At 36.9% G+C, this 27,398-nt stretch overlaps 1 protein-coding gene across 5 annotated transcripts in view; it reads left to right on the top strand.

Annotated features, from left to right (window-relative positions):
• The window catches only part of xylb (xylulokinase homolog (H. influenzae)), a 348,628-nt gene that overhangs the window by 104,353 nt on the left and 216,877 nt on the right, over positions 1-27,398 (top strand). The window contains exon 16 of one of the 5 annotated variants that reach the window (XM_039753656.1): positions 19,951-20,024. The exons of the other annotated variants lie outside the window; for them this stretch is intronic. Within the exon in view, the coding sequence (XP_039609590.1) occupies positions 19,951-20,000 (50 nt within the window). The 3' untranslated portion in view covers positions 20,001-20,024. Of the gene's footprint in view, positions 1-19,950; positions 20,025-27,398 lie in introns of those variants that run through there. 5 annotated transcript variants of the gene reach the window in all.

The raw sequence follows: 27,398 nt of genomic DNA, 5'->3' as shown, positions 1-27,398 counted from the left end.
TGTATAAATAAACTTTGTTAAAACATACACAAACCAAATGGCTAAGGCCAGGTATAATGGACATAAATAAGAAGATCATTCTTACGATTGCAGACTATTAGACTGAGATCATTTTGATATGAACATTAAGCAAGACAATAAATAGCGTGTGGCACAGAACACTAATGCTGAAGCAGTGTCACAACAACCATCTTGAGATTTAAGAATACATTCTTTGGGAAAAGGTTAAATTTCTGAGAACTGTATTTAAGCCACTTAAACAAAAAAGAAATACGGGAAGATAGAAGCTCTTTCACCAGTTTAAACATTTACTGAGTAGGTGTCATGGTGTATACACACAGAAGAGTTTAATTATTTTGTACAGGTGACTACAGTGTATAGTAGAGTCTGTCCTCACTTTTGGTGGGTGCATGGAGTAGTTGGCTGATCGGGGCAGTGTATTGGAGACTGTTCCATACTGGCATGCAAATTTGAGTCCTTCCCTCAGTACATAGAGTAAAAAAGAAATTTTACCTCTTACCTAGTCTAAATAAACTAATTTTACAAAATCATAGGAGTGGTATTTCATGTGTTGATTGTTCCCCAGAACACCTTTTTACAATAACATTTTTTGCTTTTCTGACTAAATTTAATCCTATAAAAATATGCTCTCCTGTGAATGTTATTTGAGAGGCAATTATGAAAATTTGACTAATTTAAAAAATGTGTTCTTTGTCCTCACTTTTAAAGAGTATTTTAAGCTCTATCATGTTGCTTTTTAAATCATCTAAGAAACATTTTTCCCTGTGTCTCAAAACTGTGGATTTTATTTCTGCATTTCTTTTTTGTTATATTATTTGAATGTTCATTTATTACATTGTATCTCTGAGCTTTGGTAGAATTACATGTTCATGTTCAATTTGTAATCTGCTTATTTTTATTTTGTCTCTGCTTCCATTAAAAAAATGCTTGGATGTCAAATATACATTAAAATCAAACTACAGCATTACCAAATTATCAAATGATATGTCGGTGTTTATGAAGACATGATCCTCGTAAATCAGCTTGCCCATTAAAATAAACAAGCTTTTCAAATGTGTGAGAAGGAATATAATTACTGTTCTGTTTTAACCACTGTAATAAGGGCAACTCTTATGCCATCCCTGCTCAAAATAAAACACCAAAAATGTTCTTTATTCAACTGAAGGGTTTATTAAATGCAAAAAATGAGCATTAGAAGGGATTTATGGAGAGAACACTAACTACAACAAATAAACCAATGCATTGCTATAGCATCCAAAATTCTCCCTTCTCATTTGATCAATATCTTTAGTCTAGTGACATGCTTTGCTAAGCTGCCTCACTGAGACCCTTTTGCCACCTTGCCTAACCTCTTCACTCCAAGCCCAAAGTGTCTGCTTTATACCTTGACAAGTACTTCTACAACAACAACTACTACAATATTTATTTCTATAGCACATTTTGATACAAATGATGTAGCTCAAAGTGCTTTACAAAAAAAAGAAAGAAAAATATAAAAATAAAATTAGGCAATACTAAATAACAAAGAATGAAGTACCGTATATACTCGAGTATAAGCCGACCCGAATATAAGCCAAGGTACCTAATTTTACCTACAAAAACTGGAAAAACTTATTGACTCGAGTATAAACCTAAGGTGGGAAATGCAGCATCTACTTTTAAGTTTCAATAATCAAAATAACTACCAATAAATTACCGTACATTAATTGAGGCATCAGCTCATTAATTGAGCACACAGCCCGGAATGAGTCTCACACATGCTGCACAGCACCACACAGAACCCACAGCAGTTCTTCTATTGCCCGCAGACCAAACCAGGTACAGTGGAACCTCGGGTCACGACCTTAATTCGTTCCAAAACTCTGGTCATAACCTGATTTAGTCGTGACCTGAAGTAATTTCCCCCATAGGATTGTATGTAAATACAATTAATCCGTTCCAGACCGTACGAACTGTATGTAAATATATTTTTTTAAAGATTTTTAAGCACAAATATAGTTAATAATACCATAGAATGCACAGCGTAATAGTAAACTAAATGTAAAAACATTGAATAACACTGAGAAAACCTTGAACAACAGAGAAAACTAACACTACAAGAGTTTGCGCTATAGCGCTACCAACCCCTTACTAAAAACACTTTTTTTTAATGAGTTTTAAGCACAGGGAAAAAATGAACATTTGAAAAATCCGTAATTTAATAAAACATCAAGAAAAGTAACATTGCAACAATGCACGCTACGAACCGATTGCTGTAAACAGAAGTGAAGTGGAGGTTAAAATCCAATAGAAAAAAGTCTTCATTAAATACAACGAGGTTAAAACAATGCTTGAATCTGTCTCTTTAAAAACAAGCCCGGTGCATTCTTTAACTGCCTTCTCGGCCTTATGCGGCCAGCCCTCTCTCTCTTCTGTATGTGTGTGTGTCGCTGTCTCTCTCCCGCTCACTCTCTCTCATGTGTGTCTGTATGTGTCACTCTCTCTCTCTCTCTCTCACTGCACAGGGAATGCACAGGGAGAGACTGAACACGTGCGGGGGCAGTGGGACCTGACTTGAATATAAGCCTAGGGTGACGTTTTTCAGCACATTTTGGGTGCTGAAAAACTTGGCTTATATTTGAGTATATACGGTAAAGTCTAATTGCCAGGGAGGACAGAAAAAACAAACAAAAATCTGCACGGGTTTTGAGGCCACAAGACCGCCCAGCCCCCACTAGACATTCTGCTTAACATAAATGATCTCAATCAGTCCTCATGATTTTCAGGCTTCACGTGTAAGAATTAAAAAAAATAAATAAATGCATATACAGAATTATCAGGGTTACACTAAAATGAAGCTATGAGAAAGCCACGTTAAAATAATGGGTTCTACATCAGAAACGCTCCCCAAAAGTTCCAATGTCTTTCTTTGCAGAGTGCCCTTTGGCAGTCCCAGGTTGTCTTACACTCTGGCTTGGAGCACCAGGACCTACTTCCACAGGATTCATCTTCTGCTGCCATCTTAGTTTGTGAAAAACCGGTCTGGCTTCTAGCCCTTTTCCCCTGACTAATCATTTCCCAAGTGCTTAAAGAAAATGATATCATCCAACACTCATTGACATATTGTCTATGGTATCTTCTAAAAATGCATCTAATGCCCTGTGGCACTGAGTCACATCCCTTACTTCTCACATTGTATCTTGGATTTATTTTTGGAGGTCACTGCAATGGGACCTTATTGGTTTTAATTGCAGTTTCATTTTTCCTTCCACCCATTTTAATTACTGTTTTGTAGATAACAGATTGTAAATAATTTATTTCAAGCTGATGATAGGCTATGAAAATAGTGCAATTTCAATTAATCAGTTTATTGCTTTGTCAGCCATATATATATATATTTGCCATTAAAATTCCTGGACTAATTTACCTTTCTTGTGTATGGACTCACTCTCGTGAGACTTCACATGTCTGTGCATTGGCCTTTTTTCAAGATTCATTGTGGTAATTGTGAAAGTGTATTTTTTTTTTATTTCCGTCTGCTGTTGGTGTTTCGTTTCTTGGTTCAGTTTTAATCCATTTCTGATTGTTCATAGTGAAGTGTCCATTCACATTATTCCTATAATACCATGAAAATAACTGTAAAAAAATGTAATGTTTTAACTGGCCCAGTTAGCAAAAAGTCAATTTATTTAGGTTGCAATAGTTAAAGTAAAATACATTTGCCATATAAGCAGGACTGGCTCTACCATTTAGGTGAACTAAATGATCACCTATAGCAGTGGTGGCGAACCTATGGCACGCGTGCCAAAGGGGGCACTCAGAGCCCTCTCAGTGGGCACGCGCGCCGTCGCCCGAGCACAGAGTTCGTTACTATAAAGCCAGGCTGCTCCCTTCACCGCTTCCCCTCTTCACGCGCGCCGGAGGACTTTTCTCACATCACCCGCCTCTGCCCAGCAGCCCAATGGGAGCGCTTCCTTCCTCTCCTGTCTGGGGTAAGGCGGGCGGCACACATGCTGCTTGAGTGTGCGGCACGGACTGCAGCCTTTTGAGTCTGTGATTCCCGTGGTAGGGTTGGAGGGGATGTGGTATAGCGGGTCCACAGCTCAAAATTGAAAAGGCCAGTTTTAACAGATAATTGCCGCACTCGCGCTTAAAGGGTTATGGTAGAGTGGCGGGCGGTTTCCAGGAGCTTTGTGATGCGGGCAGTCCTCGCTTAAGCGCACAGGTGAGGAGTCGTCCGCATCTGTAATTATTGCCGGGAGTTGCTAATCGCCACACCTGATCCACGACCCCGTAATATATAATGGAAGCTTTGGGGGCGGAGCTTAGTAGGGAAGACCTGCGTGAAACACTTGAGAGGATCGAAGGGATGACAAAGGACAGCACAGTTAGTTATGAAAATGAAATCCTTAAAGTGTGGAATTCTCTGCCAAATAATCTTAAGTCATTGTAGGCACTTGAGATTGCTTTCCTTACTTTGTTTGGAACATCTTATGCTTGTGCACAGCTGTTTTCAGCTTTGAATTAAATCAAATCTGACACCAGAAACAGACTAACAGATGACCTGAGTGCTGCATGTGTTGCTCTCAGACTTACAAAGTATGAGCCAAGGTTAGACAAATTATCAGCATGCATACAACAGCAAAAAGCACATTAATTTTTCAAAAGCATACCGAATGCAAACTTTTACCTTTCAACAAAAAGTTGTTTGTATCATTGAAAGCTCTGTTATTATGTTTTTCTTTTAAGACAAAAGATTTTAATGTGTGAGTGGCTTTTCTAAACTAAAAACTCAGTAGATAGATAGACAGACAGAGCATCAGTATTGGCAGTTCAGTCCAATTTATCATCCAGCTGCACTCCCAGGTATTTATAGGTCTGTACCCTCTGCACACACTCACCTCTGATGATCACGGGGTCCATGAGGGGCCTGGGCCTCCTAAAATCCACCACCTGCTCCTTGGTTATGCTGGTGTTCAGTTTTAGGTGGTATTCAGGTTAAATTGCCATATTGGCACTTTGCGATAAATAAGTGGGTTTTGGATTGCAGTTTAGGCACTTGGTTTCTAAATGCTTCGCCATCACTGACCTATAGGATGAGATACATTTTGGGCTATCATTTTTTTTTAATCAACACAAACTGTTGAAACAACTATATTTTGTTTCTATATATTATGTATGTCCTTATGAATCATATTTTAGCCACCTTATCATTGTAAAGTGAACAAGCCCAAATGATGGATTTAAAAGAAATAGTTTCTAAGTTTGCAAAGATAAAGTCAAGGAAAAAAGCAGATATTGCATTTCAGTTATTTGTATTTTTTTATACAATAACTGTAAATAACTTTAATTATTTTTTTTAATTTTTAAAATTAGAATTCTGTTTGTAAAATGAAACTTCCATCAAGCAATTTTTCTATTTGTTATTGTTATATAGTTATAGTTGTGTTTATTCATTCTTTAAATACAATGTGCCCAGTGCTGAAATGTTAAGACAAACCTATGTTCCTTTGCTTAATATCTGTAGTAAACTGCTAAAATTCTTACACCCCATTTACTAAAAATGTTGATCTTCACTACAACAGATGTATACCTTTAGTCCACTTGTACTGCATACATGAATGTGAATATATAAATCAGTTCAATTCAATTTAAACTACCAATTACAAGTACAATATTCTGTAGGTAAAACTATACAGTATCAAACGGTAAAATAGCAATAATCCTACATTTATGAAGCTCTTATAACATAGAAAGGGTCGTGTAATTGTTGGGGGGGTATAGGGACACCATTTATAGGTCTGCTTAAGGCAGCAAAAATGCTACAGCTGGCCCTATGTTTAAGCAACTGTAGTTTCTAGTAATGTTGATACCTGCTGTTCAGAATCATCAAAATGTTACCATTACAACTACTCACCATACTGGTGGTCAGATTTGAGCTATAATGTTAGAATGTAAAAGAAAATATAATGTTGCTTTGTAGAACGTGGATGAACAAGACTAACAATAACTTCAGTTTCAGTGAAACACAATTTTGGCAAATTTTGGATCTATGGAATGTCATTAGCATAATGGCAAGAAATATTCATAATATTACAAAAGTGCCAGAAGGAGAGTGAAAATCCCCGATTTGTGGAGGCTTCCCTCATACAATTTGTGGCTTGAGGACTAAACTCATCAGCAATGTAGAACTACACATAAATGTTAATCATTCTTATTTTGTGAGACTGCTGATGGTGATGAGTGTAAAGGGTTTATGCCACATACTCTGTCAGTTCAGTCCACACATCCTTCATTCCCAGTGTAAACACAGATTATTATTGCATTTTTCACTGTGGAGTGGTAACTGTTTTTTCCACCATATTGGGTGTGTTTTGTTCATTCAAAATACACATTGAAATGTGAAATGTGTCTTTAAAATTAAGTTTTTTTTAGCAAGCTGTCCAGAATACTTAGTGGGAATTCCATTGGAAGAGAATTAATGTGTGTGGTCAACAACAAAATGAAATGTCAAGTCAGCATGATCAATGTAATTTATTGAACCATCCACTCTTTGAATGCTGTTATTACATTATGCATTGGTTGTTTCTTAATTATGTCTTGTTTCTTCATAAACAGGTGATTTCAGAAATATCACAAACTCGTAAACACTCAACTGAAAATGCTAAATAAGACAAATAAGACTAATTTATAAGCTGAATTTCCAAAGAATTTTCATGGGTTGAGCAGGTATTTCAGCCTTTCATTTTTTAAGCACATGTGTGAAAAAGCTACTAGTCAAATTTCAGATTTTCAGTGTACAGGTTAGGTAAACAGAAGGTCTAGAGGCTATCCTTGAAGCATTGGCTACAAGGCAGGAACCATTCCTGGAGCTGGTGTGCCTATTAGATGTTTTTCACATTTAAAAAAATTAAGTGTTTTACATAGTGCAGTGGCCCAGGGGAAACTTAAACTGGCTTTGCTTTTTGTGAAAGTCTAATTAGCATAAATGAGATAGACTCTGAGTCGCTGTTTCCTAAGGACTGCTGGTACCAGAGAGGTTTATTTTCACACTAGGAGTTCTTACCGGAGTATGGTTTCCCTTTCTTTTCATCACAACTTTGATTTCTTAGACAAAGCTGAAAGCCGTTTGCATTGAATACTGCTTATCACAATCACCTATATATTTCGGTGTGTGGTATGTGTGTATGCAGGTATACTGTATGGTATATATATTGTAACGTCCGAACTGAAGAGTCAGAACAAAATATAGCTAGACAACCACTGGACAATGGGATCACGCAAAACAATTAATTTCCTGAATGAGCCCGACAGATATGTAAGACAGGCAGCAAAGGGGAATGTCTAGTTGGTTTAAGAGCTGGAGGAAAGAAGACTGTGGCATTCTTTTCAAACCACCAGTTGGAGGGGAGCTAAGAAAAGAAAGACAAAAAAAGAAGCACAGTAAAAGAAAATGACAGTTCAGCTCATGGGAGTGTTACTAGCGATGTTTAAGAGGGCCAATGCTGAGGTGGGAGCAGAAGGTGCAGTGCATAGTAATGTGCTTGGGGGCTGCAACACAAAAGCAGAAGACTGCTCGGAGTTACTAATTTTTCATATTCCATAACAAGAACTGATAAAGCAAATCTCTCATGGCCCAAACAGTGAGCGGGTGCCAGTGTTGATAGTGGGGGATTTGAGGTTAGGAGCTCTAATTACTATGGCACAGGACATCTCCCCTGGTCAAAACACTTTCTATTGAGTATGCAGACATAAAGTTAACTTGCTATAAAACTGTTAAAAAACACTCACTTTCAGTGAATTGGAACTCTAAAGAGTCTGTAGTTCTTCCCTGTCACGCTGGATTGTTACAATATTTATATATACAGTACGTACAGTATATAGTATATGTGTACGTCTCTTTTCAGAAGCTGGCTTATGGCAAGGTCCCGTTCAGCTGCTCTTTGTCTCTAAAGTGCCAGTTGTGGGACTCAAACTTAATGCTATCAGATAACAGAATAGCTCTTTCAGCCTATAAAGCTAAAGGCGAGTTCTTTTGGTTCCAAATGCCAGTCAGGGTCCAGTGAGGGTACCTTTTGTGCAAAAGCAGGTTCATTCTCAAACTTGGTCTGAAGTGGGATGCAAAAGTTTGGGCAACCTTGTTAATAGTCATTATTTTCCTGTATAAATCGTTGGTTGTTACGATAAAAAACGTCAGTTAAATATATCATATAGGAGACACACACAGTGATATTTGAGAAGTGAAATGAAGTTTATTGGATTTACAGAAAGTGTGCAATAATTGTTCAAACAAAATCAGGCAGGTGCATAAATTTGGGCACCGTTGTCATTTTATTGATTCCAAAACTTTTAGAACTAATTATTGGAACTCAAATTGGCTTGGTAAGCTCAGTGACCCCTGACCTACATACACAGGTGAATCCTATAATGAGAAAGAGTATTTAAGGGGGTCAATTGTAAGTTTCCCTCCTCCTTTAATTTTCTCTGAAGAGTAGCAACATGGGGGTCACAAAACAACTCTCAAATGACCTGAAGACAAAGATTGTTCACCATCATGGTTTAGGGGAAGGATACAGAAAGCTGTTCCAGAGATTTAAGCTGTCTGTTTCCACAGTTAGGAACATATTGAGGAAATGGAAGACCACAGGCTCAGTTCAAGTTAAGGCTCAAGTGGCAGACCAAGAAAGATTTGGATAGACAGAAGCGACGAATGGTGAGAACAGTCAGAGTCAACCCACAGACCAGCACCAAAGACCTACAACATCATCTTGCAGCAGATGGAGTCACTGTGCATCGTTCAACCATTCAGCGCACTTTACACAAGGAGATGCTGTATGCAAGAGTGATGCAGAGGAAGCCTTTTCTCCGCCCACAGCACAAACAGAGCCGCTTGAGGTATGCTCAAGCACATTTGGACAAGCCAGCTTCATTTTGGAATAAGGTGCTGTGGACTGATGAAACTAAAATTGAGTTATTTGGGCATAACAAGGGGCGTTATGCATGGAGGAAAAAGAACACAGCATTCCAAGAAAAACACCTGCTACCTACAGTAAAATATGGTGGTGGTTCCATCATGCTGTGGGGCTGTGTGGCCAGTGCAGGGACTGGGAATCTTGTCAAAGTTGAGGGACGCATGGATTCCACTCAGTATCAGCAGATTCTGGAGACCAATGTCCAGGAATCAGTGACAAAGCTGAAGCTGCGCGGGCTGGATCTTTCAACAAGACAACGACCAAACACTGCTCAAAATCCACTAAGGCATTCATGCAGAGGAACAAGTACAACGTTCTGGAATGGCCATCTCAGTCCCCAGACCTGAATATAATTGAAAATCTGTGGTGTGAGTTAAAGAGAGCTGTCCATGCTCGGAAGCCATCAAACCTGAATGAACTAGAGATGTTTTGTAAAGAGGAATGGTCCAAAATACCTTCAACCACAATCCAGACTCTCATTGGAACCTACAGGAAGCGTTTAGAGGCTGTAATTTCTGCAAAAGGCGGATCTACTAAATATTGATTTCATTTCTTTTTTGTGGTGCCCAAATTTATGCACCTGCCTGATTTTGTTTGAACAATTATTGCACACTTTCTGTAAATCCAATAAACTTCATTTCACTTCTCAAATATCACTGTGTGTGTCTCCTATATGATATATTTAACTGACATTTTTATCGTAACAACCAACGATTTATACAGGAAAATAATGACTATTAACAAGGTTGCCCAAACTTTGCATCCCACTGTATATATATATATATATATATATATATATAGAGAGAGAGAGAGAGAGAGAGAGAGAGAGAGAGAGAGAGAGAGAGAGAGAGAGAGAGAGAGAGAGAGAGAGAGAGAGAGAGAGAGAGAGAGAGAGAGAGAGTTAACCATCTAAGTAATCAGATTACAATTCAGACCTATGAATGTAATACTCAGATCTTCACCCTGTCAAGTAAGTGAACCAGTAGCCGTGGTGCAACGTCAAACTGAAAAAAGGAAATATCAAAATATTACAAATGGACCTTCTTTAGGGAACAACTAAAGGGTTTGGATCTTGTGACCCAAAATCACAACCCAATCAGAAGACAAGTTTCTGAGAGCCACCAGCTTGCGTGATGACAGGCGCCTCAAAGCACAACAGCTTCAAACACAGTTTAACAGTGGTCATAAAAAGCAAGTCACAGTTTCTGAAGTAAATAGTAAGCCCCATTTCCAGCAGCCATTAATTCAGTGTTCTAATGGTCAACTCCCTTAGCTTTTGCTGTTTGTGTGTTAGGTAAGTATTTGAACAGTTATTGCCATTCAGAACGTTCACATCACAGGATTGATAAATTGGAAGACAGAGAAAATTGAAAAAGGCATGCTATTTTTTGAAAGTAAAAACTTCACATATTTACCATGTACAGTACATATGCCAGTGCTACTCCTACTTGCATATCAGCACAGTAGCAAAACTATATGCACACAAACAAAATAAAATTTTCCTATAATATAATTACAACAAAACAAAATAATTGTTTGGGTATGTTTTGTATCTGTTCCAAATTATGTGTATTTTATGTTTTAGTGTTGTTTTTGGTAACTTTGAGATATTGTTTTTCATGTCCATATATTTTGTTTTTATTGATTTTATATAGAATTTTTAATGGTGTATTGTCCCTTTAATTGTATTTATATTCGTTGTGGGAGGAGCCCCAGTAGATGGGGCCGTCCTGATATTACCAATCCTGAGCCCGCCTTCATGCTATTTAAATTGACTGATAAAGCTCAGGAGTTGGGGTATCGTTCATTTATAGGAGTGTCTGTGAGTATTGTGTTTTTTTGTGTTAGATTTTCTTATTTTCTTGATTTGTTGTTTTTTGTTTAATTGAGTCTTTTTTTTGGATTGCGTTTTAAGACTCGTTTGCTTATGGCTGCCTTTTAGGCAACTCCACTGTACCTCTTTCTGCTCTGTTTGGTTTGTCTTTGTATTTTTCTGTTTTTGTCAAATACATCCTTGAATTATACAATCTACTTAATTTGCCATTTAATACAAGCCTAGGGTTAATAGTTATCCCTCCTCTTATAGGGTTTTTGTGATATCTTTGTGATATTTATTGTGGTTTTGTCAGTTCCCCATTTTTAGGCCTGCTTCAGTTGAAGCCAGTTAAATAGCCTTAGGGGACTGGCTGAAATCAGATGAGCTGGGCAGATCACATAGGCATCTGTCTTGCTCCCTGTCTTGTTTTAAGATGCCCTACACTTATTTGGTCGTCATGCCACATGGTCGGCCACTCTGACAAATAATCTAGGAAGAAATTGGGTTCTTGAATAATAGGGGAGTTAAAGATTGTCAAGGGAAAATAGGTGTCACTTTTATCCTCTTTGTTGATTCTTGCACTGTCGAACCACAATTAATCAAAGTAGTGAAAGTACCTGCATGTATAAATGTGGTAACATTAGCCATATTTATGAAATATGTACATCCCTTTAAAATATTTGTACATACTATGTAGATGTGCACCTGCAACTGACCTCACAGTAGCAGAGTAAAGGCTGCCAGTTCTTGTCATATTGTTCTGGTTTATCTTTCTTACAGCAGTGGCACTGAGGTACATTCAGCATATGTCTAGGTAATTAGTGCTTACTGTGCTGGCACACAGCACTCAGTGTTACAGCTCCTATGCTCTCAGCCACAAATCTGTTATAATTGTCATCAACATTTAATGATAATTTGTTTATTTTTATGTCATAATCTTTAAAAAAAAAATCAGTAGTCATCAAAATGCATTTGTAGTACTCTTTACTTGAGTAGTATGACAACTGTAATGAGGATGAAGATTTTTTTAAATAAGACTCATAATATTTAATTTGAGTGTTTAATTTTATGAATATTTAACCTTTAAAGGATTAACCTGTGTAACCAAGACTATAACTATGTTATAGATCTAACAACTGAAAGCTACTATTACTATTAATATTTTTTTTTAACCAATAGTTTAGCAAACATTTTTGAATAAAGGTTGGTGATAGTACCTCTACATGGATTGTGTTACTTTGGCAGAAATTAATTGACTAGCTGCTGAAAGCCTTTGCTGTCAGTCATATTGATTGCTAAAATGATTTTCTCTGTGCTGGTCAGTAAGGTTTTTCCTTGCTAGTGCAACTTCACAAGCAGCATGCTTATCTGTTATGTGGTAGAACATTTCAGACCGACGTGGACAAATTTTTTGGTGCCCTTACAGCTTATTCAAAAAGTGCTATGTGCCTCCTGAAAAGAAAAATTAAATGAAAAGCAGTTGTAACATGAGTACCAGCATGCCTTGAATATGTCATTGAGGAAAGCAAAGCAAAGGTGAAAAGAGATAAAGTATTTCTTATTCAACAAAGATATTCTAAAATGGCCTGAGCACATTTGTTGGTACCTCTGGAAAAGGTCATATATAATTGGATTAGAGTGATTTTCAGTTAGTATCAAACACGTCTTTAATCATGCAATCATTCATTCATTCGGCCTATTTAAATGGAGAAAAGTAGTCACTCTGCTATTTGGTAGCATTGTGTAGCCCACCCCGAACATGGATCAGAGAAAGCAAAGGAGAGAGTTTTCTGAGGAGATCAGAAACAACTTATAGACAGGTATGTTAAAGGCAAAGGCTAGAAGTCCATCTCTAAGCAGCTTAATTTTCCTTTGACAACAGTTTCAAATATTATTAAGGTGTTTTAGATCCTTGGTACTGCAGACAGTCACCCTGGGCGAAACCAAAGAGGAAAGTCAAACCCCAGGATGGGCAGAAAGATAGTGAGAATGGTAGACAAAAAGCCTAGGACAACTCCCAAAGAGATTCAAGCTGAACTCCAAAGTCTGGTCCATCAGTGTCTGATCACGCCATCTGTCTCTTTTTGAGTGACAGTGGGCTCAATGGAAGAAGGCTGAGGAGGACTCCACTGTTGAAAGAAAAACATAAAAAAAATCATACTGGAATTTGCTAAAATGTATGCAGAGAAGCCACAATGCTTCTGGGTCAATGTCCTTTGGGCAGATGTGACAAAACTGGAGCCTTTTGGCAAATCACATTAGCTTTATGTCTGTAGACAAACAAATTAAGCTATCCAAGAAAATAACAACATACCTGCTGTGAAACATGGAAGAGGCTCTGTTTATGTTCTTTACTGTGTCTGACTCTCAAGACATTCTAGAGTGAAACGTACTGCCCAGTGTCAGAAAGTTATGTCTAAGTCACAGGTCATGGACCCTCTATCAGGATAGTTACCCAAAACATGCAGCTAAAAGCACCAAAGAATGGCTAAGAATATCCCTTTGGACTATTCTGAAGTGGCCTTCTATGAGCCCAGGTTTGAATCCTATTGAACTGAAACATAAACTGAAACATGCAGCCTGGAGAAGTCAAACCTCCAAAAGCATTTTCCTCAGTAAGAGTGGACCAAATGATTTGTTGACAGGTGCAGAAGTCTCATTGAGAGCCAAAGGAAACATTTGTTTGCAGCATTAGCCTCTAAAGGGTGTGTAACAGAATATTAAGTTAAAGGGGCCATTGTTTTTGTCCATGCCATTTTCACTTGTGTTATTATTTGAAAAGTTCTGTTGAATCAATACTCATAAGCCAACTCTGATTTTTCTTAAATACGGAATAAACAATGATGGGTGCCAATTTGTCAGTTTCAGGTTATTTCAGAGACAATTGTGGGTTCTTCTTTTTCAGTGGAGGGGTACCTACAAATTTGTCCATGTCTGTCAATTACCTTTGTTTTTAAGCAAAATATTACAATCTCTGCAGTAAACTTCAGCACCCTTTTCCTTGAAAAGCTCCAGAGCCTACATACGTTCAGCAATCTTAATTTTCGCTGAAGACATCTATTCTGCTTCCAGATGTAAAATGATTTGATATTTAGCATAAATACTGCCCTCATGTGTCTTTTTAAGTGAACAATGTGTCTCAAAGTTACTCCATAACAGGCATAGCAGTGCAGCAAGGCAATTAACTTTCCAAGTACAAACTGAAATGAATCATAAAATTGGTAAGATTGTTCACTATAAAATCTTAATGCTAGATAATCAAACATGCATTTGTTAAATTGTGCCAAAAATGCACCTGGTTCTAATTAATGAAGTTATGATTACTGGTCTAGTGGTGAAGTTTAACAATTGTGGTAACAACAATTACCTTGATGAGAGATTTGGAAATGGCTAAACTGAAAAATTTTAAAAGATATAACATCAGTTTTATATAATCAGCGCTATGGTCAGAGAATGTACTGTTGTCAAACCAAACCAGATTTTGAAGGTATGATGTTCAAGCTGTTATTAGAAAATCTATAGAATGTGGTAAATGCAGTGGTATTTAAAACAGTACTTAAAGCTCACCTTATTAAAGGACAGTAAGAAAACCAGTGTAGTGCTTTCTCAGTATCTGTCAGAGTATTGTGGCACCAAACTACATGCTTTGACCACAGAAAAAAGAAATGGTCTTGTAGGACATATTGCTACTCACAAATCATTCTTATAAAAAGGCAAAATGTAGTAGAGACTACTAGTGGCAGAGAGTCTTATGGAGTGATGAGTCCAAAATTGCACACATGTATATTGTTGTGTAAAATTCCCTGCTTCATGTAAAAGTCAGGTTGAACTATTGCACATGCACCATGTTTTGCTTCATTTTATGCAGCCTAATTACAGAGTCTCTATACTTTTCATTCCTTCCATTCAACAGCAGCTTCACGGTTGCTAATTGTGTGGTGTGCATTGCTGACAAAGTAAGTTATTGTATGTAGTGATGAACATGTTCAGTGTAGTTTAAGTCTATAATGAATACTTTAAACTTCAAGTTTAAGATTTAGTTCTTTTATGTGTAAATGCTCCACTATGATGCCATTTTCTATTTATGGTAAAACAAGTTATTGCTGTTGTTATTATTATTTTTAAGAGCTATTAACTTTTACAGAACAATATGCAGTAATTTACATTGTCTTCGAGATGAAAACTTGGGCATGTTTGAGTGTTAAGTGTACAGAAATGCATTAAAATGTACAAGTTTCATTATCCTCAGAGAATGCCTGAAACTTGTGGTAACAGTGCCACCTGTTGGGTGGCCTAAAAAATATCACTTTAAGTGTAAGATATGTGAAGACAATGTTTGTAGTTACTCTTTTCGGGAAACCAACGATGATTTTCATCTTTGACATCTTAATTGTTTGTGTTAATGGTTACAGTGGATTAGAAACTATGTATACCCCTTCACTTTTTTCACATTTTATTATGTTGAAAAATTATACTAAAATATTTTAAATTATTTTTCCCCTAATCAAGCAACACTAAAGATCCAAAATGACAAGCGAAAACAGGATTTTAGAATTTTTTACAATTGTAGCAGAAATAAAAACTGAAATATTACACTGACACAGGTATTCAGACCCTTTGCTATGACATTTTAAATTTGGTTCAGGTGCATCTCATTCTATTGATCATCACTGAGATTTTTCTACACCTTGTTTGCAGTCCACTTGTGGGAAATTCAACTGATTGAACATGATTATGAAAACCAAACCATGAGGTTGAAGGTATTGCCCATAGAGTTTAGAGACAGAATTGTCAAAGCACAAGTCTGGGGATGGCAACAAAAAATCATGCAGCACTAAAGGTTCCCAAGAGCATAGTGGCCTTTATCATTCTTAAATGGAAGAAGTTTGGAACAATCAAAACCTCTTCCTAAAGCTTGCCGTGGTGTTGAACTGAGTAATTGTGGGAGAAGGTGCCATGTGGTAAGGCAGGTTACCAAGAATGTGATGTTCACTGTAAGCTGAGCTCCAGAGAACTTTCTGAAGGACATCCATTCCTGCAACACTCCACTCAACTGAGCTTTATGACAAAGTGGCCTAACAGAAACCTCTACTGAGTACAGAGACATGGAACATTTACTTATTTGGCGGATGCTTTTATCCAAGGCAACTTCCAATATTTATGATACGATTAGTTACATTTCATTTGGTATTTCCAATTGGAGCACAGGCAGGTTAAGTTACTTGTTCAGGGTCACAATGGATTAGTAGTAGGAAGTGAACCTCAGGGCTTGAAGTTTAAAGCTTTAACCGCTACACCACATGGAAGCTCTCATGGAGTTTGCAAAAAGACAACTAAAGGACTCTCAGACTGTGAGAAATGAGATTCTGTGGTTTATTGAAACCAAGATTGATTTCTTTTGCCCCTGAGCCAAGCATCACACCTGCAGGAAACTAGACATGGCTCTTCACCTGTGCAATACCATTCCAGCAGTGAAGCCTGGCAGTGGCATTATAATGCAGGGATTTGGTGCCTAGTCAGGGTTGAGTGAAAGCTGAACGCAGCAAACTGCAGGGATATCCTCAATCAAAACCTGCTCCAGGTTCACCTTCCAGCAGGACAATGACCCTAAGCACAAAGCAAAGACTGCACATAAGTGGCTTAAGGACGACTCTGTTAATGTCCTTGAGTGGCCCAGCCAGAACCTGGGTTTGTATTCAATTAAACAACTTTGGAGAGGCCTCAGAATAGCTGTCCACTGACAGTCTCCATCCACCCTGAGAGAGCTGAAGAGGATCTGCAGTGAAGAATGGCTGAAAATTCCCAAATCCAGGTGTGCAAAGCTTTTCACGTCATACCCAAGAAGACTCTAGGCTGTAATCCCAGCCAAAGGTGATTCAGTTAAGTACTGAGTAAATGGTCAGTAGGTCAGTGGGATATTTGTTTTTTATTATTAATAAATCTGTAAAAATGTCTAAAGTCATGTTTTTGCTTTTTCTATGTATTGCTAGATGTGGGAACAAATTAAACTTAAAATGATTTTAGCATAAGGCTGCAACATAACAAAATGTGAAAAAGTGAAGGGTCTGAATACTTTCTGAATCCACCGTATGTTGCAGTCCATTGGTCCATGTGAACAGTAGTGGCCAAAAGTTTTGAGAATAACCCAAATATTGTTTTTTACAAAGTTTGCTACTTCAGGGTCTTTAGATCTTTTTCTCAGATTTTTCTATGGTATACTGAAGTATAATTACAAGTATTTCATAAGTTTCAAGGGTTTTTATTGACAATGACATTAAGTTTATGCAAAAATATTTGCAGTGTTGGCCCTTCTTTTTCCTCTGCAATTCACCCTGGCATGATGTCAATCAACTTCTGGGCCAAATCCTGACTGATGGCAGCCCATTCTTGATAATCAATGCTTGGAGTTTGTCAGAATTTGTTGGGTTTTGTTTGTCCACCCTTCTCTTGAGGATTGAACACAAGTCCTTAATGGGATTAAGGTCTGGGAAGGGTTCTGGCCATGGTCTCCAAATTTTGATTTTTTGTTTCCCGAGCTACTTAGTTATCACTTTTGCCTTTATGGGACGGTGCTCCATCATGCTGGAAAAGCCGTTGTTCATCTCCAAACTGTTCTTGGATGGTTGGGAGAAGTTGCTCTCGGAGGATGTTTTGGTACCATTCTTTATTCATGGCTTGGGATCGGGGCAATTCTGACAAACTTCAAGCATTGATTATGCAAGAATGGGCTGCCATCAGTCAGGATTTGGCCCAGAAGTTAAATGAGAGCAGGCCAGGAAGAACTGTAGAGGTCTTGAAAAAGAAGGGTCAACACTGCAAATATTGACTCTTTGCATAAACTTAATGTAATTGTCAATAAAAGCCTTTGAAACTTATGGGATGATTGTAATTATACTTCAGTATACCATAGAAACATCTGACAAAAAAATCTAAAAACACTGAAGCAGCAAACTCTGTGAAAACCAATACTTGTGTCATTCACAAATTATTTGGCCACGACTGTATTTATTTATTTCTGTTTAGCAACCACACACACAAAGCTGTGTCAACAAGTCTCTTAAAGTATCCATTGCAAAACAAAGCTTCAGTCTAATCTCTGGTGTTGGTGTTGTTGTTGTTGTTTTGTTTCTAATCAAAGGCCAGCTTTTGTACAATGAGCCTAGTGACGTACAAATTTACCTCTCAGTTGCTGTTCATTAATATTGGGACAAAGAGGCCAATATTTATTTTTTGCTGTTTACTCAAATATCAAAAAGACATGTCTGAGTTGTAAAATTTAAAAAAATTAAAAATTATTCACACATTTGATAACTCTGAGCAAGTGTTCCACAACTCTTTGGCATTTCTACCACCATTCCTGTCACTAATTAAACAATTGTGGCCCTATTGTAAAATTTGATATAAGAATGTTATATTATTTCTGCACTATCTTCATGAGATAACACTGACATAAATATGATTTAATTTGCTGAGAAGCACTGTACTGTTAATACCATTGGTTTCACAAATATTTTCTCATTTAAAAAATTCCCAGTGAAAGACAATGTCAGATCAGTGGCAGGAATGTATCATGACATTTTGGCATATTTTTAACAGTAATGACAAATGTCACCATGTCTGCATCACCTCGTCTCTTGTCTTTTTTTTTTTTATAACTGTATCAGCATTAGGGCTGTAGGCTGGGGTCACCAGATAACAGACACTTTTTTGTGCTAGCATGCACAGATGATGAACTTCAGAATTTCCCTGCAACACTAACTAGTACCCCAAGAGCTATTAATGAAGACAGTACTGAGTAGTCTCTAGGGCAGTTGCTTCATCTTTTCATGGCCACAAAGCTGGAGGTAATCTAAAATACTGCTGTGCAAATGTAATGTGCTGGTAAGTGATAAAGCTATAAAGTCTTCTCACATGGATGGCCTCAAGATGACTAAATTCCTCTTAAGGGCACAACAAGTCACAGATGCTGTCACATTGTGATGACTTGCGTTTATTTCTTGCAGTGTTAACAGGGTGCCTGTTAGGCCATATCTCATTCTGTGTCTGTGCTTAATGGTACATCAATAAAAATCATTTTGGCTGTTTTAACCTAAATTGCACAATTGTGAGAATGAATATTCTTGTCTGTAAAACAAAATGTAATGAGTAGTGATTTTTGTAACAGCTAACCAACCACTCCCTAAGAAAAAGGGAGAAGGAAACTGGCATAAGCCAATGTTAGTTTAGTTTCTCTGTTTATGTTATACTAGTCACAGAAATGTAATCTCACAACACAGTGGCGAAATTCAAGATACTTATAAATAATATATTTCAAAATTGCAAGATCTATCTATCTATCTTTCTCTGCCAGGTGGTGGCAGAGAAAGCACCACAACATTTCGATAACAAGACATGAAAAGAGAAACACTGGTAAAGGTTTGTTGATTGCCTTTTCCCTTTGTGGAGTATTCAGTGAATTAAAGAATGTTTATACCTGAAGAAACTAATATGTCTTGCAAGAAAAGTAGAGTGTTATGATCAACTGCCTTAAGGATTTTTTTAGTTTTTCTTAGGCTTGAATATAAAGTCGTACATCATAGAATAATGTTTTAAAGCCAAGGAGTCTATTTCTGACATTTGTTTTCTGTATTAGAATCATTTTCATTACATTAAAAATGTTTTAAAGTTCTCCTGTGACACCATTTCATTTTCCCTTGGGCACAACCATTTTCAGGAGTTTTTCTTGATGATTGCAATGCTGTTGTTAGGCATGGCCAACTGGAAGTTTTGTGGCCTGTGATATCACCAGGTCAGAGACATAAAAGTTCAGCTTACACTTTGTCATTGTCTAAGATGGCAAAAAAGGTTTGAAAGGACTTGTCGGTGCCTTTTAGGCCTGCTGCTGTAAGCCTGCAATTTTCTTTGGGATTATTAAAGTATCTATCTATCTATCTATCTATCTATCTATCTATCTATCTATCTATCTATCTATCTATCTATCTATCTATCTATCTATCTATCTATCTATCTATCTATCTATCTATCTATCTATCTATCTATCTATCTATCTATCTATCTATCTATCTATCTATCTGTCTGTCTGTCTGTCTGTCTGTCTGTCTGTCTGTCTGTCTGTCTATGACTTGTTTCTGCTATGCAAAACACCTTTTCTTTACTATACAGGTCCTGAGGCTATGAGTATAGAAGGAGTGGTACTTTTATGCTCTTCTTGACCTTACTCGGTGGTCTTTAGGAATCAGAGCTTCTTTTATCATCTCAGGAAGAGCCCTTCTTAAGCTTTGATCTGATCCTTTCTAGGGGCTCTGAAGAATCTGGAGTTACTCATATGTTCCAGTAGGTTTTCCCTTTGTTCCCAAATCAGGTACTATTAGGAGCAAACTGTGACTGTATGTAGTAATAAAATAAAGGTGTCTCTGTGTCCATCTGGTTGATGTGTCTCTGTTATTCCTAAAGATGGAGCATCAGAAACATTTTTAGCAATCAAATGCATTGCATTTTTCATTTCAATACATGGCACATTACAAACATTAACACTGCTTTTACGAATCCCATAGCAAATTGCACATAAGGGAGACTTTGGGGTATGGGGGGGTTGATTAGTTTTCAATCTTATTTTTGTAAAAATTGATTTATTTGTATGGAATGTTGTGTGATTTCAATAAAATCAATAAAATAAAAAAGAAGAATGAGAAATTCCTAATGCAAGGAATTGTATATGGCAAATAAAGTTGTTTATTATTATTATTATTATTACATATGCATTGCATGGTGAACTGTAAAGGTTAACTCTGAGGTCGCTGTTTACTTATATACTCAGCAAAAAAATAAACGCCCCTTTTTCAGGACTGTGTATTTCAACAATAATGTTTTAAAAATCCAAATAACTTTACAGATCTTCATTGTAAAGGGTTTAAACAATGTTTTCCATGCATGTTCAATTAACCATAACCAATTAATTAACATGCACCTGTGGAATGGTCGTTAAGACCTTAACAGCTTACAGAAAGTAGGCATTTAAGGTCACAGTTCTAAAAACGCAGGACACTAAAGAGACTTGTCTACCGACTGTGAAAAACACCCAAAGAAAGATGCCCAGGGTCCCTGCTCATCTGCGTGAACGTGCATTAGGCATGCTGCAGGGAGGCATGACGACTGCTGATGTGGCTTGGGCAATAAATTGCCATGTCCGCACTGTGAGACGCCTAAGACAGTGCTACAGGGAGACAGGAAGGACAGCTGATCATCCTTGCAGTGGAAGAGCCCGGATCTCAATCCCATTGAGCACGTCTGGGACCTGTTGGATCGCAGGGTGAGGGCTAGGGCCATTCCCCCCAGAAATGTCCAGGAACTTGCAGGTGCCTTGGTGGAAGAGTGGGGTAACATCTCACAGCAAGAACTGACAAATCTGGTCCAGTCCATGAGGAGGAGATGCACTGCAGTACTTCAAGCAGCTGGTGGCCACACCAGATACTGACTGGTACTTTTGATTTTGAGCCTCCCTTCATTCAGGGACACATTGTGAAACATTTTTAGTTCATGTCTTATGGTGTTGACTCTTTTAGTGTTCATACAAATATTTACACATTAAGTTTACTGAAAGTAAAAACAGTTGAAAGTCAGAGGACGTGTCTTTTTTTGCTGAGTATATTTCAACCCTTCTTAGACTCATATGCATATATGTAAGACGTTTAGCTATATTCATGTTTACATATAGATTTTTCTTGCATGTTTATATAAAAATATTTTAGGTGGAACTAGGAGTATCATATGCTACACGAGATTCAATGCAAGGCCCCTTTCAAACAGAAACATTTAGAGCTGAAGGTCAAACACAAAATCTTTTATACACCCAAGAATTTCCCATTATATTCAGGTTATAGAGAGCGAAAAAAAGGTTCAGAAAACTGAGATTTTTGGAAAACTAAATAATCATTAGGCAAATTTTTGTAAATACATTTTGAATAATGTGATTAAAGAACATGTGTTTTTATAATTTTGAATTTTGGGTCGTTGTTTGGGGTTAAGTGTCACAGTTATTTCATTTTTAGTATTTGTTGTCTTTTTTACTATGTTTCCTTTCCCAATCTTTTGATTAAAAGAAATCTTTCTTTACCATTGTGTGGCAGAGCAAGAAATAAGTAGTGAATAATTGTTGCCGTTCAGAAAGTTGGATGTGGAGGTTTTATGATACGTTTTTCAACATTAAGAGACATTTTTGGACAATTTTAAATTTCAGCAAATTAAGTTATAGCCTAATAATTTATCTATCTATCTGTAGCTTAGAAAACAATGCATGTGTGTATGTTCTTCCTGGTAAGAGCCAGAACCACTTTGAAGAGCTACAGATAGTAAAGCAAAATGCAAATCCATTTAGGTAATTTATTCACTCCCTTATACTTGTGCTCACAGGGTGAACTTAATGTGATTTGGGATTAATAAAGTAAGCAATATTCCTTTGTGGTAGTGTGATAATGGAAATGTGGGAATTTATGGAGAACATGCAAACTCTCCAAAGAAGGCATCCAGCTTCAAACAAAACAGAGGTGTTGGCGCAATGAGATTGAAACACTATGCATTTTCTTATTGCTCCATCTTAATTTTTTTTGCTGGTTGACTAAATTGTTTTTTTTCTTAATTATTTTATTTTAGTTAAGTAGTACATACTGGAAAAAATCCATGCAACTATTCAAGGCTTTTTCATGTGTTTCATTTTTTGTGCCTGTGTGACAGAATTTATGTATTAAAAATTTCACCACTCCATTGTTATTGTAGCAGTAGGCTTGAAGCAAATGAGGTACATTTTCTTTGACAGTTATAATAACATAATAACATTTTAATAGAAACAGTCAGATATACAATTATACTGTGTATTAAGGTGTTAGAAAATTGTATTTTTTTCTCTGAGAAATTAAAACTGCGGGATGTGAAGAAATATTTGTCTGTTTGTGACTCATATACTATCTGCACTATTGATGTCCTGCTGCAGAACCGCTTAAGTGAAAAAAACATGGACATCATATAAAAAGGTTTTCAATATTATCCATTCTTTTCTTTGTGCTTTATCTGTTAAATGTCAAGAACTGTCGTTGTGGTGTTGTCTTTAGAATCACAGGTGCTCTAACCTTGTGTGATTTGCCAGATTAATGTGAAGCTTTATTGCTGATCAAAGATGGAATACTGCATATATTCAGCTATTTATGTTGCCCACGCAATTAACTCATCTTTGTATTTATGCAGCTGAAGCATTGGTTTTATTGGGTATATAATGTTAGGAAACCAAAATTAAAGCTTCATTAATATCATCTTTAGTTTCCTCAAATGAATCCAGTTCTTAGTGATTCAGTTTTAAATAGCTGTAAGGTTATTCCAGTTTTAGCAAATTTCCACTGGCAAACGTGTAAAAATAAAATAACGATGGGCAAAAATTCTATCCATCCATCCATCCATCATTACAATCCAGTTCAGTTTTTATTTGAGTCGGAGCCTACGTTGTGTATCGTTATTCTAGTTGTGAGCATTCATATTCGGCATGGCTGTTGCTCAGCAGCCATTTTCTGCCTGCTTTTTTTAATTACATCTGTCTTCTTCATATAGTGTCTTGCCACAATGGATTATAAGCAACTACAAACATGTTGTTAAAAATGGACTGGGAGATGTGTTTGTTTCCGAGAAACTGGAAGAAAAGCAGTTCTCTAGAATACCAAAGTATTGTTATTAAAAAACAAAATCCAGATAGCTAAACCAGAAGCAAATTCAGAACAACAGTTGCTAGTTGTGATTAATGCGAGTTTAAAAATATCACCATAACCCAAAAGGTAGGACTATGAACCAAGCTGAAGTGGAAAGCTATGAATCATTAATCAGAATACAAAATATTGTGAGATGAAGGATAGCACTGTTCAATGTTTGAATCCATAATCTCAGACAGCAAGCTGATGTGTTGCACTGAGATTTAAAGCAGAGCTTCATGATATGTTGCTAGTGTCTTTTGGGTGATGTTCTGTAGCAACAACTCACTAACAAAAATATTATCTTTCTCAAAATACAGGATTAATCCAAAACAGACATGTGATCATGTACCTTGAAGATAAAGCTTAAAGAATATTTTCAACAAATACAAGACAAAAAAAAATCTATCAAGATTTCTGAGGCATTTCTTAACCCCATACTATATGTGCCAAGACCTTGGAAAGATAAGGCTGAAAACAAGAACGAACTCAGGACAACGTTCAGGTTCATCACAGGGCCCACTCGCACACACCCACATGACCAGTTTCGAGTTATCCTTGTTTAAATGTCTTTGAGGTTGAGGAAGGAAAACCATCACAGACAATGAGTTAGTGTCAAATTCAAACCCTGAACACTGCAACTATGAGACAGTAGTGCTAAATTCTGTGCCATTGTGTTCTGTAGTATTTGACCCTATTGACTTTTATTATAGTTGTTCTACCAGTTATTAAGTTCAAATACAGTTTTAATTATATTATGTGTGCATACGCGTGTGTATCAGACTTCCCTGATAAAAAAAAAACACATTAGAAATAGGATTAAATCCAGACTTCTAGCCAGAAGGAGGTTGTCTAACTGCATTTGTCAGCCTTCATGAAACTTGTCTCATAGGCCCTAAAATTAGCTGGTTGTAACTAGAAAAGGTCAAAAGGATGGGGGTAGTAATGTGGTAAAGCTCTTTTGACATTTTGAATCTGCTCACACAGAGGTGATCTTTGAAGCCTTCCTGTGAACACGACAAGTAAAAACAAATCCTATCGATTATAGTAAACTATTTCTTAGTGAATTGAACTCCTTTGAGGCTCTGAAAAGCAAGCAAATCAAGCCTTTCTTTCAAGTTTCTAATATAAAAGAAGTAGTGGGTGGTGTGAATGGGCTGGTGTGGTAAAAGTTGACTTGTCTGCCATATTCCAAATGATTCTACAGAATAAAATAACAATTTTTCAAGTAAGTGATATTGCTTTTGTTAACTACCATAGTGTAATAAGGTGCCTTCCTGAGAGTCACCCTGACTAGGAGTAAAAGGCAAGATAAACATAAAATATGAAGATTTTAATGTCACACAGTAAGCATTAAAAATAGTTTTTTCTCCATTTAAAATGTTTGGAGTAATTTACCATCTAGCTTACCACAAATCATTAACTGTCAGCCCTTTCTGAGCTCTTGGTATCCTGGGGCCCCCAAAGAAGCATTTTTTGCTGCAAATTTGCATAATTTGTTGCCGACTTTGTTCACCAAATTATTTCCAGAAAATCTGCCATTCAGCTGGCATAGGCAAAATGTTTTTTTTTCCCTAGTGCCCAGTGATGCTTTGCGAGGCTAGAAAATCAGTCATGATTACTTAAACACGTTAAATACAGTTGTTGCTTTTGTCTTGTGCATGCTGCCCACTCCTTCAGCTCTCTGGTCCTTTGTGCAAAAGATGCAAAGTCAATGTCTATCTATCTAAACAGTATTTTATATAAGTTACAGCACAATGAGTCTGGTCGCCTTTCCGTCTTCATTTTTTTTTTCTTTTAGCAAATACTTTAATTAACAGCAACTTAAAAATTCTACTACTAAGTAAAAAAATAATACACAGCAAACATTTAAATTAAATCACATGAAACGTAGGTTTTAGTTAAAAATAAATTAAAAAAGTAGCTTATGGAAGGTAGATTAAAGAGTGTGGAGCAGCCTGATGTATAGAGCAGGGTGCTGGTGGTTAAAATACTACTAACAGAATTAAGATAAACAGGATTATATTCCCCCTTTACAGGTGCAGCAGAAATACAACAGATGTAATCTTAACACCTACTTTTCATTTTTCCTTTGTTTTGGGAATTTTTGTCAAGCCAGCAGCCTTAAAAAGACTATTGTTGAGTTAGTTTTCCTGACACTGCAAATACTGTTTAAAGTGCCGATTTTGTAGCTGCTACAGTAATAAAAGCAAAATATGAAATATGGCAGTTATGTCCCATAATGTTTAATGAGAAAGGAAATTGTTATTGTTTGCTACAATGAATGCTTAACAGTTTAAATATAAAACAGCAGCAAATCGGGTATTTCAGGTTCAAGAGTGAAAATGGAACTGGATAACTAACAATTAATAATGATATAAATTCGGATCATGGAAGTGATATGCAAAACATAAGCAAAATACAGAAGTAATGCAGCATAGTGTCTCTGGATTAACACAATGCCAAAATTAGTGTGAGGTAAAATAAAGAGCCATTCATCTACAATAAAATGTCAGCATTTGCATTCAAATAAGAATTTTTTATATAGATTCAAATTATATTCGTATATTGATATTCTGTCCACCCTAAAGCTTATTGAAAATCCATCCAGGAAAAGAGAGACTGCAAATCATAACAGCATGGCCAATCCTGATTTGATCAGATTTAATCTCCTGCCTCACAGGCAGTTAGTAGCAGGAACTCAAAGTGCTGAGAGCACCGAGAGAGAGACACAAACACATATGTATAGTGGTCAATGGAAGGAAGTGCAGGTCCACAAGCTGAAATGTTGAGGTGCCAACCCAGTTGTCTATGTGTAATCGATAGAAATTAGCTAACAAAAGGTACACTCAGTGGTGCCAAAACAAACAAAAATCAGGGTCCTTGACTCAGAAGCCTTTCTTGAGTAACAAAGCCTGTTATAGTCATGATGGGAAGGAGCTTTGTCCTGTGGGGCATTTTCATAACAAGTGACTTCTTCTGGGAACCACAGGATATGTAGCACAGAGACCAGAAGGGGCAACTGTGGAGGGAATAAAAGAGGATAAAGTTAACATCAGTGCCCCCACTCAATCTGGGGTAGTGGTACATACCATATATATATATATATATATATATATATATATATATATATATACACTAGGGGGTTCACCACCCTGCTCACTTCACTTGCCAACCCCCCGGCCTGCGCTATGTGCCTGCCACTTTGTGTCTCTACCACTCACGTTGTGAAGAGGAGGGCTGAACGCACCCCAAGGAGAAGCGGTCGCTCCTCCGAAACCCCCTCTTAAATGGTGATACAATGGGAAACACAGTTTTTTTATTACCTCCTCTTTGCCTGATCAGCTGCTGGCTTGCTGCTGCTGCCGTGCCGTGTGATCTGCATCTCACGCGGCCCTTCGAACATTTAAAAGCCAGTACAGCAGCTGTCCTAATCTTTCTTTTTTATTTCCGGCATCGGGACTGCTTAAATCTCTTGGCACAAAGTCTCGTCTTGTGGGATGTGAGTTCTTGATATTTTTTAATTTATAATTTAAAAATGGAATAAGAATCTGAACATCTAACAACATCACATTAATATTTGATAAATTCTGAAAAGAATGATACCAAACATATATATGTAGGTTTTGAAATAAGCCAGATTTAAAGCATAACAAAAAACGTGACATAAAAACGTCACACAAAATCGTTGCACTTTTAGGCTTAGGATTGTATATATTTATTTATATATATATATATATATATATATATATATATATATATATATATATATATATATATATATATATATTATTTTTTTAAGTCTGAATCGTGGTGGTTATCTGCCAGGTAATATTTGAAGTTGGTTGGGCAGTCGGCAAACATTCGTTCTTATGGATATTT

The sequence above is a fragment of the Polypterus senegalus genome, chromosome 5 (assembly GCF_016835505.1).
Source record: "Polypterus senegalus isolate Bchr_013 chromosome 5, ASM1683550v1, whole genome shotgun sequence".
Classification (NCBI taxonomy): domain Eukaryota; kingdom Metazoa; phylum Chordata; class Cladistia; order Polypteriformes; family Polypteridae; genus Polypterus; species Polypterus senegalus.
Note: the sequence above shows the minus strand (reverse complement) of the source record. Positions and strands in the feature narration are given on the sequence as shown.